The following is a 12,283-nucleotide window of genomic DNA, read 5'->3' on the forward strand; positions in this document are numbered from 1 at the left end:
GAAACTTTTATCCAGTCTTCCATCATTGTTAAGAAATTTTTTAATTTATGTGAACTACGTAAGACGTATCTGATATTTTTTAGAATACTTTTGATTTAAATAATATATTGATAACCATGCTTAACTGGAACTGTGGAAGGATGCTCAAAACTGTTTTGCCGATTTTACTGGCACAAAAATCTCTTCATATTCATTGCATTACTTACTGGAATTTTATTTCCTTTTTACCTGAAACCTTGAAAAAAGTATTCCATGATAATTTTTATGTAGATTTTTAATTACGTTGGTGAATAAATTTTGTGTCTCTTCTTTTAGAGGAAATCAACATTACTTCAAGAATACAAGGACAGATTTAAGTCCAATAAGTTTGTCGACAAAAGATTTGGAGAAAATGATGCTAAGCTTAGCATTGATGAAAAAATGCTCAAGCGTTTTGCTTTAGAAAGAGAGGTAATGACAAAGATAATATTCACTGGTCATTCATATCTAAATTTATTTTTCTTAATTATATTTGTTTTCCATAAATCATTAGACTTTTTTTATATAAAATTATATTCAATGAACAAAAAATTAATAGGAAAATAGTTTGAAATAGGATAAAAAAAATTCCATTGCGACATTATTACTGATTAATAATTTGTATTAAAGAAGAATATTCCAGATGATAAAATACCATTGATCAGTATTATTTAAGATGTCCATCCATTTTACAAGAGTGCAACTGTTCATTGTTTCATTCTGTTGTTGAGTAAGACTGCCGAAGCAGGCAAATTATCATGTACATGTATATATGTATGTATTTCTTTGATTGCGTTCTAAATTCATATGAGATCTATTTTGTGTAAATAACTGTATGTTTTCTTGAATTTTAACTTAATTTTAATCTTTTGAAGAAGATATCTTTAAAATTACTTGGTCTAAAATAATGATGATTTTGTTGGTGTGGTAGGGGGAGGGGTATTCATCTAGACTAAAAAGGGCACCTTTAACTAAAATGGGCTATAATTATATTTATATTTTTCTGGAGGGTAAAACCACCTGCTGTCCCTCCCCTCCCACTAGGTATGGTTCAGAGCCTTGTTTTACAAAGCGATCTTGACATTAAAATCACCTTAATTGGCTGTCTACCTTACGCACTTAGGTGACTTTAGTATTGAGATCGCTTTGTACAATGGGGCCCTTGTTAAGCTAAAAGTCTTTTTATTTGTTGGGTTAAACAATATTTACTTCTGTTTGTATATCAATAGATGGGATTGGTCAACAGGCATGGGCTATATATAAAGATCTTTCCCTACATTATACACTTTGTATTGGTTTGAATGGCTGCACTGAGTTGTGTGTTTGCTGTTACCTTTCAGAGACAGTTTGAGAGAGGCAGGTACAGCCTGAATGATGAGGAGGAACTCACTCACTATGGCCAGTCTTTGTCCGAGATCGAGAAGTTCGAAGATCCCGTTGTCAGTGACGACGAGGATGATGAAGACAAAGGAAAAATAAATGGTGCATGTTGTTTTTAGTTTTAGAGCTAGCTCTGGCACTTGCCAAATTCACAAATTGCAAATTTTAAAAACAAGTCGCAGTTTTGATTTTAATTTGGTGAAATAATTTGTAATAATTGATATTTTGTTAGAAAATAATCGGGTTTCTTCCACACCTGTTGATGAGAACATCATTCGTTATTTTTGATAACACGTATTTGTTAACACATACGTGCATTAACATTTTAAAGACATATGACTGGCTGCTCCTAGGTGATGACTAGGTCACCAATGGTTTAATAGGATACAATAAAAAAAAGAACGGTCGAATCGATCACTTCATGACGTACAAGATAACCTGAAATAGACTTGTCTGTGATGCACAAGTTAACTATATAAGCACAAGGGTTGTAAATAGGTTTTTGTTGGAAAATACTTTTTTTTCTCTTTTTTTTTTCAGGATATGTAAAAAATAGAAATTCTGAATACAACATTCGTGTCCATTAGAGACTATTTATCTTACAACTCATTGTTTAAAAATGTATCTTAACTCGCTTTCACTCATTAGATACGTTTTGAAACAACTTGGCCACTCCTGTAGTATTCTCTATTAATATAATTTTTAAAGTTAAATAATTTTGTGAAAGTTTCTGCTTTACCAGAATGAACTCCAAGTGTTATTGTCTTATGTAGGTAGATGTCGTTAAAGCTGCTGGGCCTAATTATTAGGCAGTGTGGAATATTTTCAGCTAATACAGCTTTTTGATAATAAAATTATGTATTTCAATTTCCTGCTTACATTATCAATTACAGAAAATTTTATATCTTTCTGGTAATTCTGGTGTTTGGAAAATAAAAAAGGTACAACCCTTGGGAAGTAAGGTCAGTGAATTAAAACATAAGAATCGAGAAACCAGTGTAACCAACTGTTAATATAGTCTGATGGAAATGTCATTTTAACAATCCACCTATGATCCAAAATGGAAATATATTACGTGGCTATAAGTAATAATCATTTTTATTATCCACATAGTTCAAGATATTCAGGGAAATATAAACAGTATGACCCACGTGCACATAGTTCAAGATATTCAGGGAAATATAAACAGTATGACCCACATGTGCACAATGAATGACGTAATTTTGTGAAGCAGCATCATAACTTAATGCGGCTTCCACAGTGTAACCGCTTATCAAAACGACGTCATTTCGGAAAATTATGTCATTTCGTTATCTCTTTTTAGTTACATTTGAAATGTTTTGACATGGTCCTAGCTTGTTATTCACAAAAAAATTATTTTGGAACATGTGGATATTAAAGACATTACACTCGCGTGTGAATCATACTGATTTTACGAAACTTGTGTCAGGATTCATGCATTACCCTCGCTCTCGCTCATGCAATACAAAAATCCTGACACTCATTTTGTAAAATCAGTACGACACACAAGCTCGTATAATAATCTCTATGTGTTGCAGGTTTGTTTTTTATATTTATATATTTCTTAATATGCATTTAGATGAACATCTATGGGTGCAACTATAGATGACACCAAATGTGTTTTTGGTAGGTGAGCCATTTAAAACTGCCGAATTCTTGTCTAGATATTGTTTTTGTTTTAGCAAAGCTTGTGTCTGAGGAACATTTTGGAGGATTCATGAAGAGGAAGGATGACGAAGAGGAGAACAAAACATGGAAAGAAAGAATGGAGGAAATGATTGCTAAATCGAAAAAGGAGAAGGTAATTTGCATTCATGCTCAAATAACTCTGTGTAGTCTGGTGATTTCATTCTCTTTTTGACTTTATTACATTGCTTACTACCTGAATGTAGTGCTTTTATACATCATGTTACTAATATCTATAACTGTTGTGTTTTTAATACTGATAAATGTCTTAATAAATGTGTTAAATAAAGTAGCATAATTTATTATTTACCTTTTTGTTTTGTTTTAGTATGAGCGACAGTCTGAAAGAGAGAAAACCTTGGAACTTACGGAAAAGCTGGATGAAGAATGGAAAGATGTGATGCATCTGATGTCATCCATGGTGAGATAGCCACTGTTGTTACTCCATCAACTGATTTCAGATATCAGGACACTGACATGTAACATTTTCTTCATTCTAACATTGATAAATATTTTTAAAAATTAATAATTTCTAACCCACCAACTGATTTCAGTGGACACATTTTCTGATTGGTATATCAATGGCCATGGTATGTGCTGTCTGGTCTGTGGGAAAGTGCATACATAAAAGATCCGTTACTGTTAATGGAAAAACATAGTAGGTTTCCTTTGATGACTACCGTATATGTCAGAATTACCAAATGTTTGACATCCAATAACCGATGATGAAGAAATCAATGGCATTCTAGTGGTGTCGTTAAACAAAACAAACTTCGACTTTAATTTTATTCCCCAAGCAGTCAGTTTAAACAAACTTCAACTTTAACTTTAATTTTATTCCCCAAGCAGTCAGTTTATAATTACACATACCAGACTTAACCAAGCACATGACTACTGCTGGTATAGGCAGATTTTGCAGTTTTGTTCAACAATTTAGTTCTGTTGTTATTTACAGAAGCCTGGTCACAAGGACGTGGATGAGAAGGCCAGGAAAGCAGATGAATATGACATCACAGTACGGGAGTTGAAGTATGAGATGAAGGGCAAGGTTAGTACAGTGTATGTGTGTTATTAAGCAGATGAGTATGACATCACAGTACAGGAGTTGAAGTATGAGATGAAGGGCAAGGTTAGTACAGTGTATGTATGTTATTAAGCAGACAGAAAATACTGCTTAATACGTATTTAGGTTCATTATCTGTGGTGCTCAGTTTGAAGTTTAAGATCTTTTTGTAATGATTTTAAAACACCATGATTAATGAGCTTTTGAACCTTTAGACTACTGGATTAATTTTTGACAAAAATCACATTGAGTGGGTACAAGTTTATAATTTTTACTCACATATATTCACTTAAATGTTTTATAAATATACTAAAACGCAAAAGAAACGCAGGTCCTGAAAATGCGAAAGAATTGCACTTTGTAAAGCAGTATCTTTGGTGGAATTGAACCTCAACTGTGTTAAAGGACATGGCACACACCCACACCGCAGTCCCACCTGCGTGTCAATTTCATTACCTGTGTGACGTCACGAATTCTCAAAACACGTTGTTTGCACGTGCTGGATCATCCGTATCATGAATCCAGTGCAAACACACTCATTGAAATGCTTATAAAGCCTACACACCTGGATTTAATCGCATAAATTCAATTTGAGTAGTGACAGACAACAGAATCACATTTTAAAAAATGACGCAACTCCAGCGAGGGATGGCCATCGGGATGTTGCAAGCTGGACAGACCCGTACTGCTGTAGCCAGACAATTGGGATGTCATGTTTCGACAATCGCACGCCTTTCTCAACGTCACCAAATCACTGGATCTGTGAACGATCGACCACGCACCGGCCGCCCGAGGGTGACAACCGCAGCCCTAGACCGGTAAATCCGGGTGACCCACCTTAGGAATCGGATGCTGCCAGCAGCTAACACCGCTCACCAGGTGCGTGGTCCACGTGGTCCAGTGTCCGCCGATACCGTCCGACGCCGTCTGAGGGCAGCAGGACTCCGTAACCGCCGTCCTTATGTGGGACCAATATTGACCCCTCGGCACCGCCAACAACGTCAACAGTGGGCGCAACAACATCAAAGATGGCGACGTGGCCAGTGGCAACAAGTTCTGTTTACTGATGAGAGCCGTTACAATCTTTCCAACGCTGATGGCCGAATCCGAGTATGGCGACGTCGACATGAACGTTACTCCGACTGCTGCGTTCTGCAGGCCGACCGATGGGGCGGGGGTAGTGTGATGGTGTGGGGTGGGTTCTCATTCAACCACAGAACACAACTTCATGTGTTCAGACAACGCGTTAATGCCGCCGTGTACCAAAATGACGTCATCAACAATCACGTCGTTCCCTTCTTTGCCGCTCACCCACGTGTGCGCTTGCTGCAGCAAGACAATGCCAGGCCGCACACTGCCAGGGCAACACAGGCGTTGCTGGCTCAGCACAACATCCCAACGTTGCCGTGGCCAGCCTTATCACCGGACATGGCGCCTATCGAACACGTCTGGGATGAAAATCGGACGTCGCCTTCAGGCTCGCGGACAACCTCAGAATATGCAGGCGCTGGAGGCACATTGGTCCATGAATGGAACTCACTCCCTCAGGCATTCTTTCAACGGCTTGTCAACTCAATGAGGAGACGTTGCACTGCCTGTTTGAATGCCCAGGGTGGTCACACGCGATACTGACTTTGACAATGCTACAGGTCGTCTCTTTCACATTTTTAACATGGACCCCCACCCTACTTTATGACATGAAACAATAGCCAAAAAGGAATTCAATCAAACATTTCCAACACCAATGTGTGCCGAATTGGTGTAGCTCCAAAATAAATGTTGAAATCTTCATTTCGTTTTGTTTTTTTAATATTTTATATCCAATTTAATGAGAACCTGCATTTCTTTTGCGTTTTAGTATACATAAAATAAAGTTAATATATGAATCGGTAAGTATTATTTCTGTGGGTTTTTGTAATTTTTATATTTTAGATTAATTAATGGTGATTAAAATTAGGCACAAAATAGAAAAAGATGCATTTACTTACGGGCATTTGTGGCCAGCTGTCCAGTATTTATGTCTATTATTCCCGATAACAGTGGTTTTCTGTCCAAATTCTTTTTTAAAAAACGAACTACGATTCATATTGCAATATTTGGTGATTTTCATTGTTGGTAAAACTTTCAAATTTATTATCAAATTAGCTGTCACAATCAGCTATCAATTCCTGAAAATGACAGTGACGTGCCGCCATTGTTGTCAAGCAAAAATACTTGCCGAAAACCACTTTTTGAACTCAAAATTCCAATCTATTTTCCACTGAAAAACAGCAAACAAAAGCTAGCAAGCTATAAACTAAACTGTTTCCTGTTAAGAAAAAATGTTTCTGGCGAGTGTCGTGTACAAAACGGTGGGAAATATGAATTGAGGAAGGCACGGTATACAGTGTACAGTATGTTGACTGGCATGACGTCGGGGAAGATATCTCGCCTGCAGTAGTCAGAAGTTTAAGGTAGACAAGAAACACATGTCTTATTATCATTTTGGAAACATTTGTTTGAAAGATCATATTAATCAAAGTAAATTTTCTTATTTAATCAAAATAAAACAAAATAAGAGCTTGGTAAACATACTTATTTCTGAATTAGCTGTTTGTGAATTTATTATGAAATACATTCATCAAATTTAACTTCTCTACCTTAAAATATGTTCATAATTTGCCACTTTGACTACGATTGCTTATTTACAAAATTTATTTTATTGGTTAAGGATTATGTATTCTCTTGACTACATTGGCTTGTTGGAGATTTTTGTTATCTGCATAAGGGGCATTCTCATGATGCGATTAGTTGTATCGATTTGTCGCATGCGATGGAATCGTACCGTGAGAACACCTAACTCGGAACGACTTTAGTCTTATATGACAAGTTATGTCTGAATCGTACTGATTAGAACATGTTTTAGTTCGGACGACAAATCGTAAGCTCTCAGCCAGTCAAATCACATTAACAGTACAACCATTTATTTTCTTTACTTCCTTGTTTTTTCACTTGCTTATAAACATGTCAGAATGTCCGGATTTCATGGGTTAATAAAACCTATTGCTGTCAAGATGTGGTCAATAATTGTTTTGTTACATAATGCCCTCAGTAAATTGTCTACATTCATGTTTTCTTTATTTCAGTGGAAATTTGAAGGCATTTACATTTCCCACAAAATATTTTTAAACTGACGAGCTTTGTTTGACGTCATCAAATCTTATGACGTAACGTCTTCCCACAAACACAATTCGAGTCGCTACAACAAATCGCATGCAAACATGTATTTACAAAATAAATACATCAGGACACTGGGTCTGGTGTTAATAATGGTTTTTCAGGGGTAAAACCAAATCAAACAACATTTTGTATTTATCCTATTAAACCATTGTGAACCACTCTTTTAGTGACACTGCAGCCCTCGGAATTCACAACATTCAGAAGTTCCACCACAAAAAGCTGTTGCAAAATTCACCTTTCAGTCACATTTTTATCATTATTCAGTATTTTCTTTGATATTATCGTAATAAACTATTGCAAAATTGATCTGCACTGACATTCTTATCATTATGAAATATTTACTTTGATATTATCTGTACTAAATTGACATCACAAGATTATCTGAATTTCAAGGCTTTTCACAGAGATACTGATTCACAAAAGACTAATTATGGAGCACTGTGCTGAAAATAAACAATCTGATATTGTTTCTTAGGCCACAGATCGACTGAAAACACCTGAGGAACTTGCCATTGAAGAAAAGGAAAAACTTGACAAGATGGAGGTCAGTGTTGGTCTGGAGCATTTATAGACTGGTCTTTGTCAAATGTAGAATTACCATTGCATGGACAAATTAATAGATAGGTCAGTAGTGAACCATCTAGTTAGAGAGTGAGAAACTCGCAACCTTTAAAAACAATCACACTGCATGACAAAATAAACATCAAATAATCGTATGCGATGAATGAATAATCTATAGACATATTGACACAGGAAACAATATTAGAAGTCTTTTAATTAATTTGTGAATGTTGTATGTTAGTAATTATGAATTGTTTATCAGGGTGGGATCTAGCTCAGTTGGTAGAGTTTTTGTCTGAGGTGCTTGTATCGCAGTATCAGTCCACATCAGTGGCACCATTCTCTGATTATATATCAAATGCCATGGTATGTGCTGTCCTCTCTAGGAAACTGCATTTAAAGGATTGGACAATTAAGGTATTTGGCCTGGTATGCATATTCAACGATATATAAAGCACATTATTGCTTAATATCAAGAAGTATAATCGTATAGTTAATTAATAAAACGGTTAAATGTGACGGCTATTATATATAATGTGAGTACGCCCTCTGGCGAGCTGGTGGTTACGTAATACTTAATGCATAACGTCAGGAATGAGCCTTAGAACTAGAGAAACACAATCTACCTGGTTTTTATGGATGATAAATAGTCATACATTGCAATGTTCTGTAATAATACACATCCCAGTATATCCAGCACTATATATATTATTTTTCAATACAAAATAAAATACCATTGTCAAAGTGGCTACCCAACAAGTCGAAATAATTAACAATGTTTTGTCCATGCATTAACCTACGTACTGAAATGTTACACGGAGTGTTTTCTTAGTTAATTGGTCTATGCTGTTAGTTGCTCCTACCTGTGATTCCTGATTGGCAGGTGTGTATTTGATTGGTAACTTGACGAGCCAATTAATTGACGCTGTCTATAGACAAAAATACATACCGGTATTGTGGAATATTACCTGTCGCCCCTAAAATGGTAATGGACATGGTTTATTACTGTAAATAGTTCTGTAAAACTATTGATTAAGTAGACTTTTCCATCTAAAACCACAGAACTGACCAATTACGTAGTCCCAAAGAAAAGAAAATTATCATTTGAATTGTTTGTCAGGCTGACAGACTTCTGCGGATGAAAGGCATAGTGGCGTCATCTAGTACACAGAAGCAGACTCATTTCTCAGCTGATGATCTTAATGATGGGTGAGTTGGCTGCATTCATTTGCTATTTTTGTATGTTCAAGTTTATCTAAGTTAGCTTAAAGAGTTTAAATTTAAGTTAGTAAATACTAAGCATGGAGTATAGTTTCCTAGTATGCTGTAAATAATTGAAGTCACTTACTCTAGTACATTAATTCACTTACTCTGGTACATTAATTTTGAGTTAACACAAAAGCCAGCACAATCACAAATGCATAGACTTTATTAGAATTGATAATTTAAACAAGAAGTTGTGAGTAAAGGGAAATGTAACAGTAAAAAAATGGTATAATAGGTGAACATATTTTACACTGTCTAGTACATATTGCCGGGGTCTGTAGTTGGATATTTACAGATTTAAAACTACTGTTGAGTTAAATAATTAAAGACTTGGACTAGGATGGTAGATACTTAGTGTGGAGTACAAACCTTACTGTTAACTAGGTAAAATGTTGTTAAATACTTAACTGGATTAGGTCAGTTGTTGCTAAATACTTAACTGGATTAGGTCAGTTGTTGCTAAATACCTAACTGGATATTGCCAGATTTATTCTTGATGAAGCTGACAAGAAAAAGACAACTGTGAGGTTTGCGGAAGGAAAACTGATTAAAGAGACTTCTGATGATGATACAGACTCAAATAAGGATGTTACAGATGACAAAGAGAGTGATGATGATGAGGAAGAGGAGGTAGGTGAAGATGATGATGACGACGATGATGCTGATGATGCTGGTGATGACAGTTATTCTGACATTGCGTCAGACAGCAGCAGTGATGAAGCTGAAGAAACAAAACCAAGTTTAAAAAAGACTGATTCTGTTGCTGAGACGTCACATGGAAATGGACAGCTGAAGTCAGCTTTAAAAAAGACTCCAGAAACTGAAGAGGAAGCAAAGGTTTGTCCTATCAACAGTCATGGTATGTACTGTCCTGACCAGGGCTAGCTTTGGGTGAGCAGAACGTTTTTCCAAATTATCTATCAAACTTCAAAAATGGCAGAAACACAGTTATTTTCTAACAAAATATCAATTATATCATGAAATTAATTTGCCAGATTAAAATAAAATTCACCAATTGTTTTTGTGAGTGCCAGAGCTAGCCCTGCCTGTCTGTGGGAAAGTGCAAATAAAAGATCCCTTGCTAAAATGTGGGTTTCCTCTAAAGACTACGTGGACATCGGTCTACAGGCTGGTAAGTACTGGGTTCGGATCCCAGTCGAGGCATGGGATTTTTAATCCAGATGCCGACTCCAAACCCTGAGTGAGTGCTCCGCAAGGCTCAATGGGTAGGTGTAAACCACTTGCACCGACCAGTGATCCATAACTGGTTCAACAAAGGCCATGGTTTGTGCTATCCTGTCTGTGGGAAAGTGCAAATAAAAGATCCCTTGCTAAAATGTGGGTTTCCTCTGAAGACTACGTATCAGAATTTTAAATGTTTGACATTCAATAGCTGATGATTAATCAGTCAATGTGTTATAGTGGTATTGTTAAACAAAACTAACTCACCTGTTAAGTTTTGAAAATTTTCTTTTTTGTCATTATGTGGGTAAAACTTTCATCTTTTAAGTTAGTTCTTGGTTATTTTTTTTAAATATTAACAAATATATAAATGCACTTTGTTTTTCATAATTATACTTTCCACAATACATGCATGATGTATGTTTTTGATCATGTTGTAGATCCATCAGTTTTCCTTTCATCTATCCATTTAACCAATTCATCCATCTAGTCATTCAATCATCCATCCATCCATGCAATCATCCATGCAATCATCCATCCATCCATCCATTCGATCATCCATCAATCTATCCATCCAATCAATCATCCAATCATCCATTCAGTCATCCATCCATCCAACCATCCATACAATCATACATTCATCCATGCAATCATCCATCCATCCATCCATCCATCCACCCATCCATCCATGCAATTATCCATCCATCCATCCATCCATGCAATCATCCATCCATTCATCCATCCAATCAATCATCCAGTCATCCAGTCATCCATCCATCCATCCATCCATCCATCCATGCAATCATCCATTCATCCATGCAATCATCCATCCATCCATCCATTCGACCATCCATCCATCCATCCACTCCATCCATCCATCCATCCAATCAATCATCCATTCAGTCATCCATCCATCCAACCATCCAACCATCCATCCATACATATATCCATCAAATTATCCATCCATCCAATCATCCATCCATCCATCCATCCATCCATCCATCCATTCAGTCATCCATCCAACCATCCATCCATACATATATCCATCCGATCATCCATCAAATCATCCATCCATCCATCCATCCAATCATCCATCCATCCATCCATATAATCATCCATCCAACCATCCATCCATACATATATCCATCCGATCATCCATCAAATCATCCATCTATCCCATTCGTCCACCCACCCAAATCCATCCATCCATCCATCCATCAATCCATCAATCCAACAATCATCCATCCATCCATAGCAAACATGATGAAGCCTGCTCTCATGCATGTATTTCCTATTCTAGCTACATCTTTAATTGTATCTGCATGTGAATTTATTGTAAATCTTTTACACAGGCTAAAGAAGCTGTGATAGAGGCTGCCAAAAAAGAATTACCGTACATATTTCCAGGTGAGATTATTGATTTATAACTATGAGTCAAGTCAAAGCATGCTTTCATTAGGAAATCAATGGGCTGATCTTTCTTTTCAATCTAAGAAAAAGCATAAATCACTTTCATGGGTTTATTATGAGGTTTTTTTTAGGGAGGGGGGATTTAGCTTAGTCAGTTGAGTGTTCACTTGAGGTGCGAGATGATTGGTTTTTATCTCATTCCAACCAGTGCACCACAACTAGACAAAGGCCATAGTATGTGCTTTCCTGTCTGTGGGAAAGTGCATATAAACGATCACTTTCTGCGTTAGTAAAAATGTAGCGAGTTTCCTCTAATGACTACAAGTCAGAATTACCAAATGTTTGACATCCAATAGCCGATGATTAATGTGCTCTGGTGGTATCGTTAAACAAAACAAACTATTACTTTTATACATTTATATGTTTGCATGATGTTACATCAATTGGATCTTTTGTCTTTTATGAATACACTGCTAT

General features: G+C 36.3%; 1 protein-coding gene across 1 annotated transcript in view; it reads left to right on the forward strand.

The window, feature by feature from the left end:
* LOC121383198 (nucleolar protein 14-like) overlaps nucleotides 1-12,283 on the forward strand; it is a 30,591-nt gene that overhangs the window by 4,552 nt on the left and 13,756 nt on the right. Inside the window, exons 3-11 of the mRNA XM_041513071.1 lie at nucleotides 316-450; nucleotides 1,359-1,500; nucleotides 3,102-3,220; nucleotides 3,434-3,526; nucleotides 4,061-4,153; nucleotides 7,863-7,931; nucleotides 9,069-9,157; nucleotides 9,700-10,051; nucleotides 11,749-11,803. Of these exons, the coding sequence (XP_041369005.1) occupies nucleotides 316-450; nucleotides 1,359-1,500; nucleotides 3,102-3,220; nucleotides 3,434-3,526; nucleotides 4,061-4,153; nucleotides 7,863-7,931; nucleotides 9,069-9,157; nucleotides 9,700-10,051; nucleotides 11,749-11,803 (1,147 nt within the window). The remainder of the gene's footprint in view (nucleotides 1-315; nucleotides 451-1,358; nucleotides 1,501-3,101; nucleotides 3,221-3,433; nucleotides 3,527-4,060; nucleotides 4,154-7,862; nucleotides 7,932-9,068; nucleotides 9,158-9,699; nucleotides 10,052-11,748; nucleotides 11,804-12,283) is intronic.

Source organism: Gigantopelta aegis, chromosome 10, assembly GCF_016097555.1.
Source record: "Gigantopelta aegis isolate Gae_Host chromosome 10, Gae_host_genome, whole genome shotgun sequence".
Lineage (NCBI taxonomy): Eukaryota > Metazoa > Mollusca > Gastropoda > Neomphalida > Peltospiridae > Gigantopelta > Gigantopelta aegis.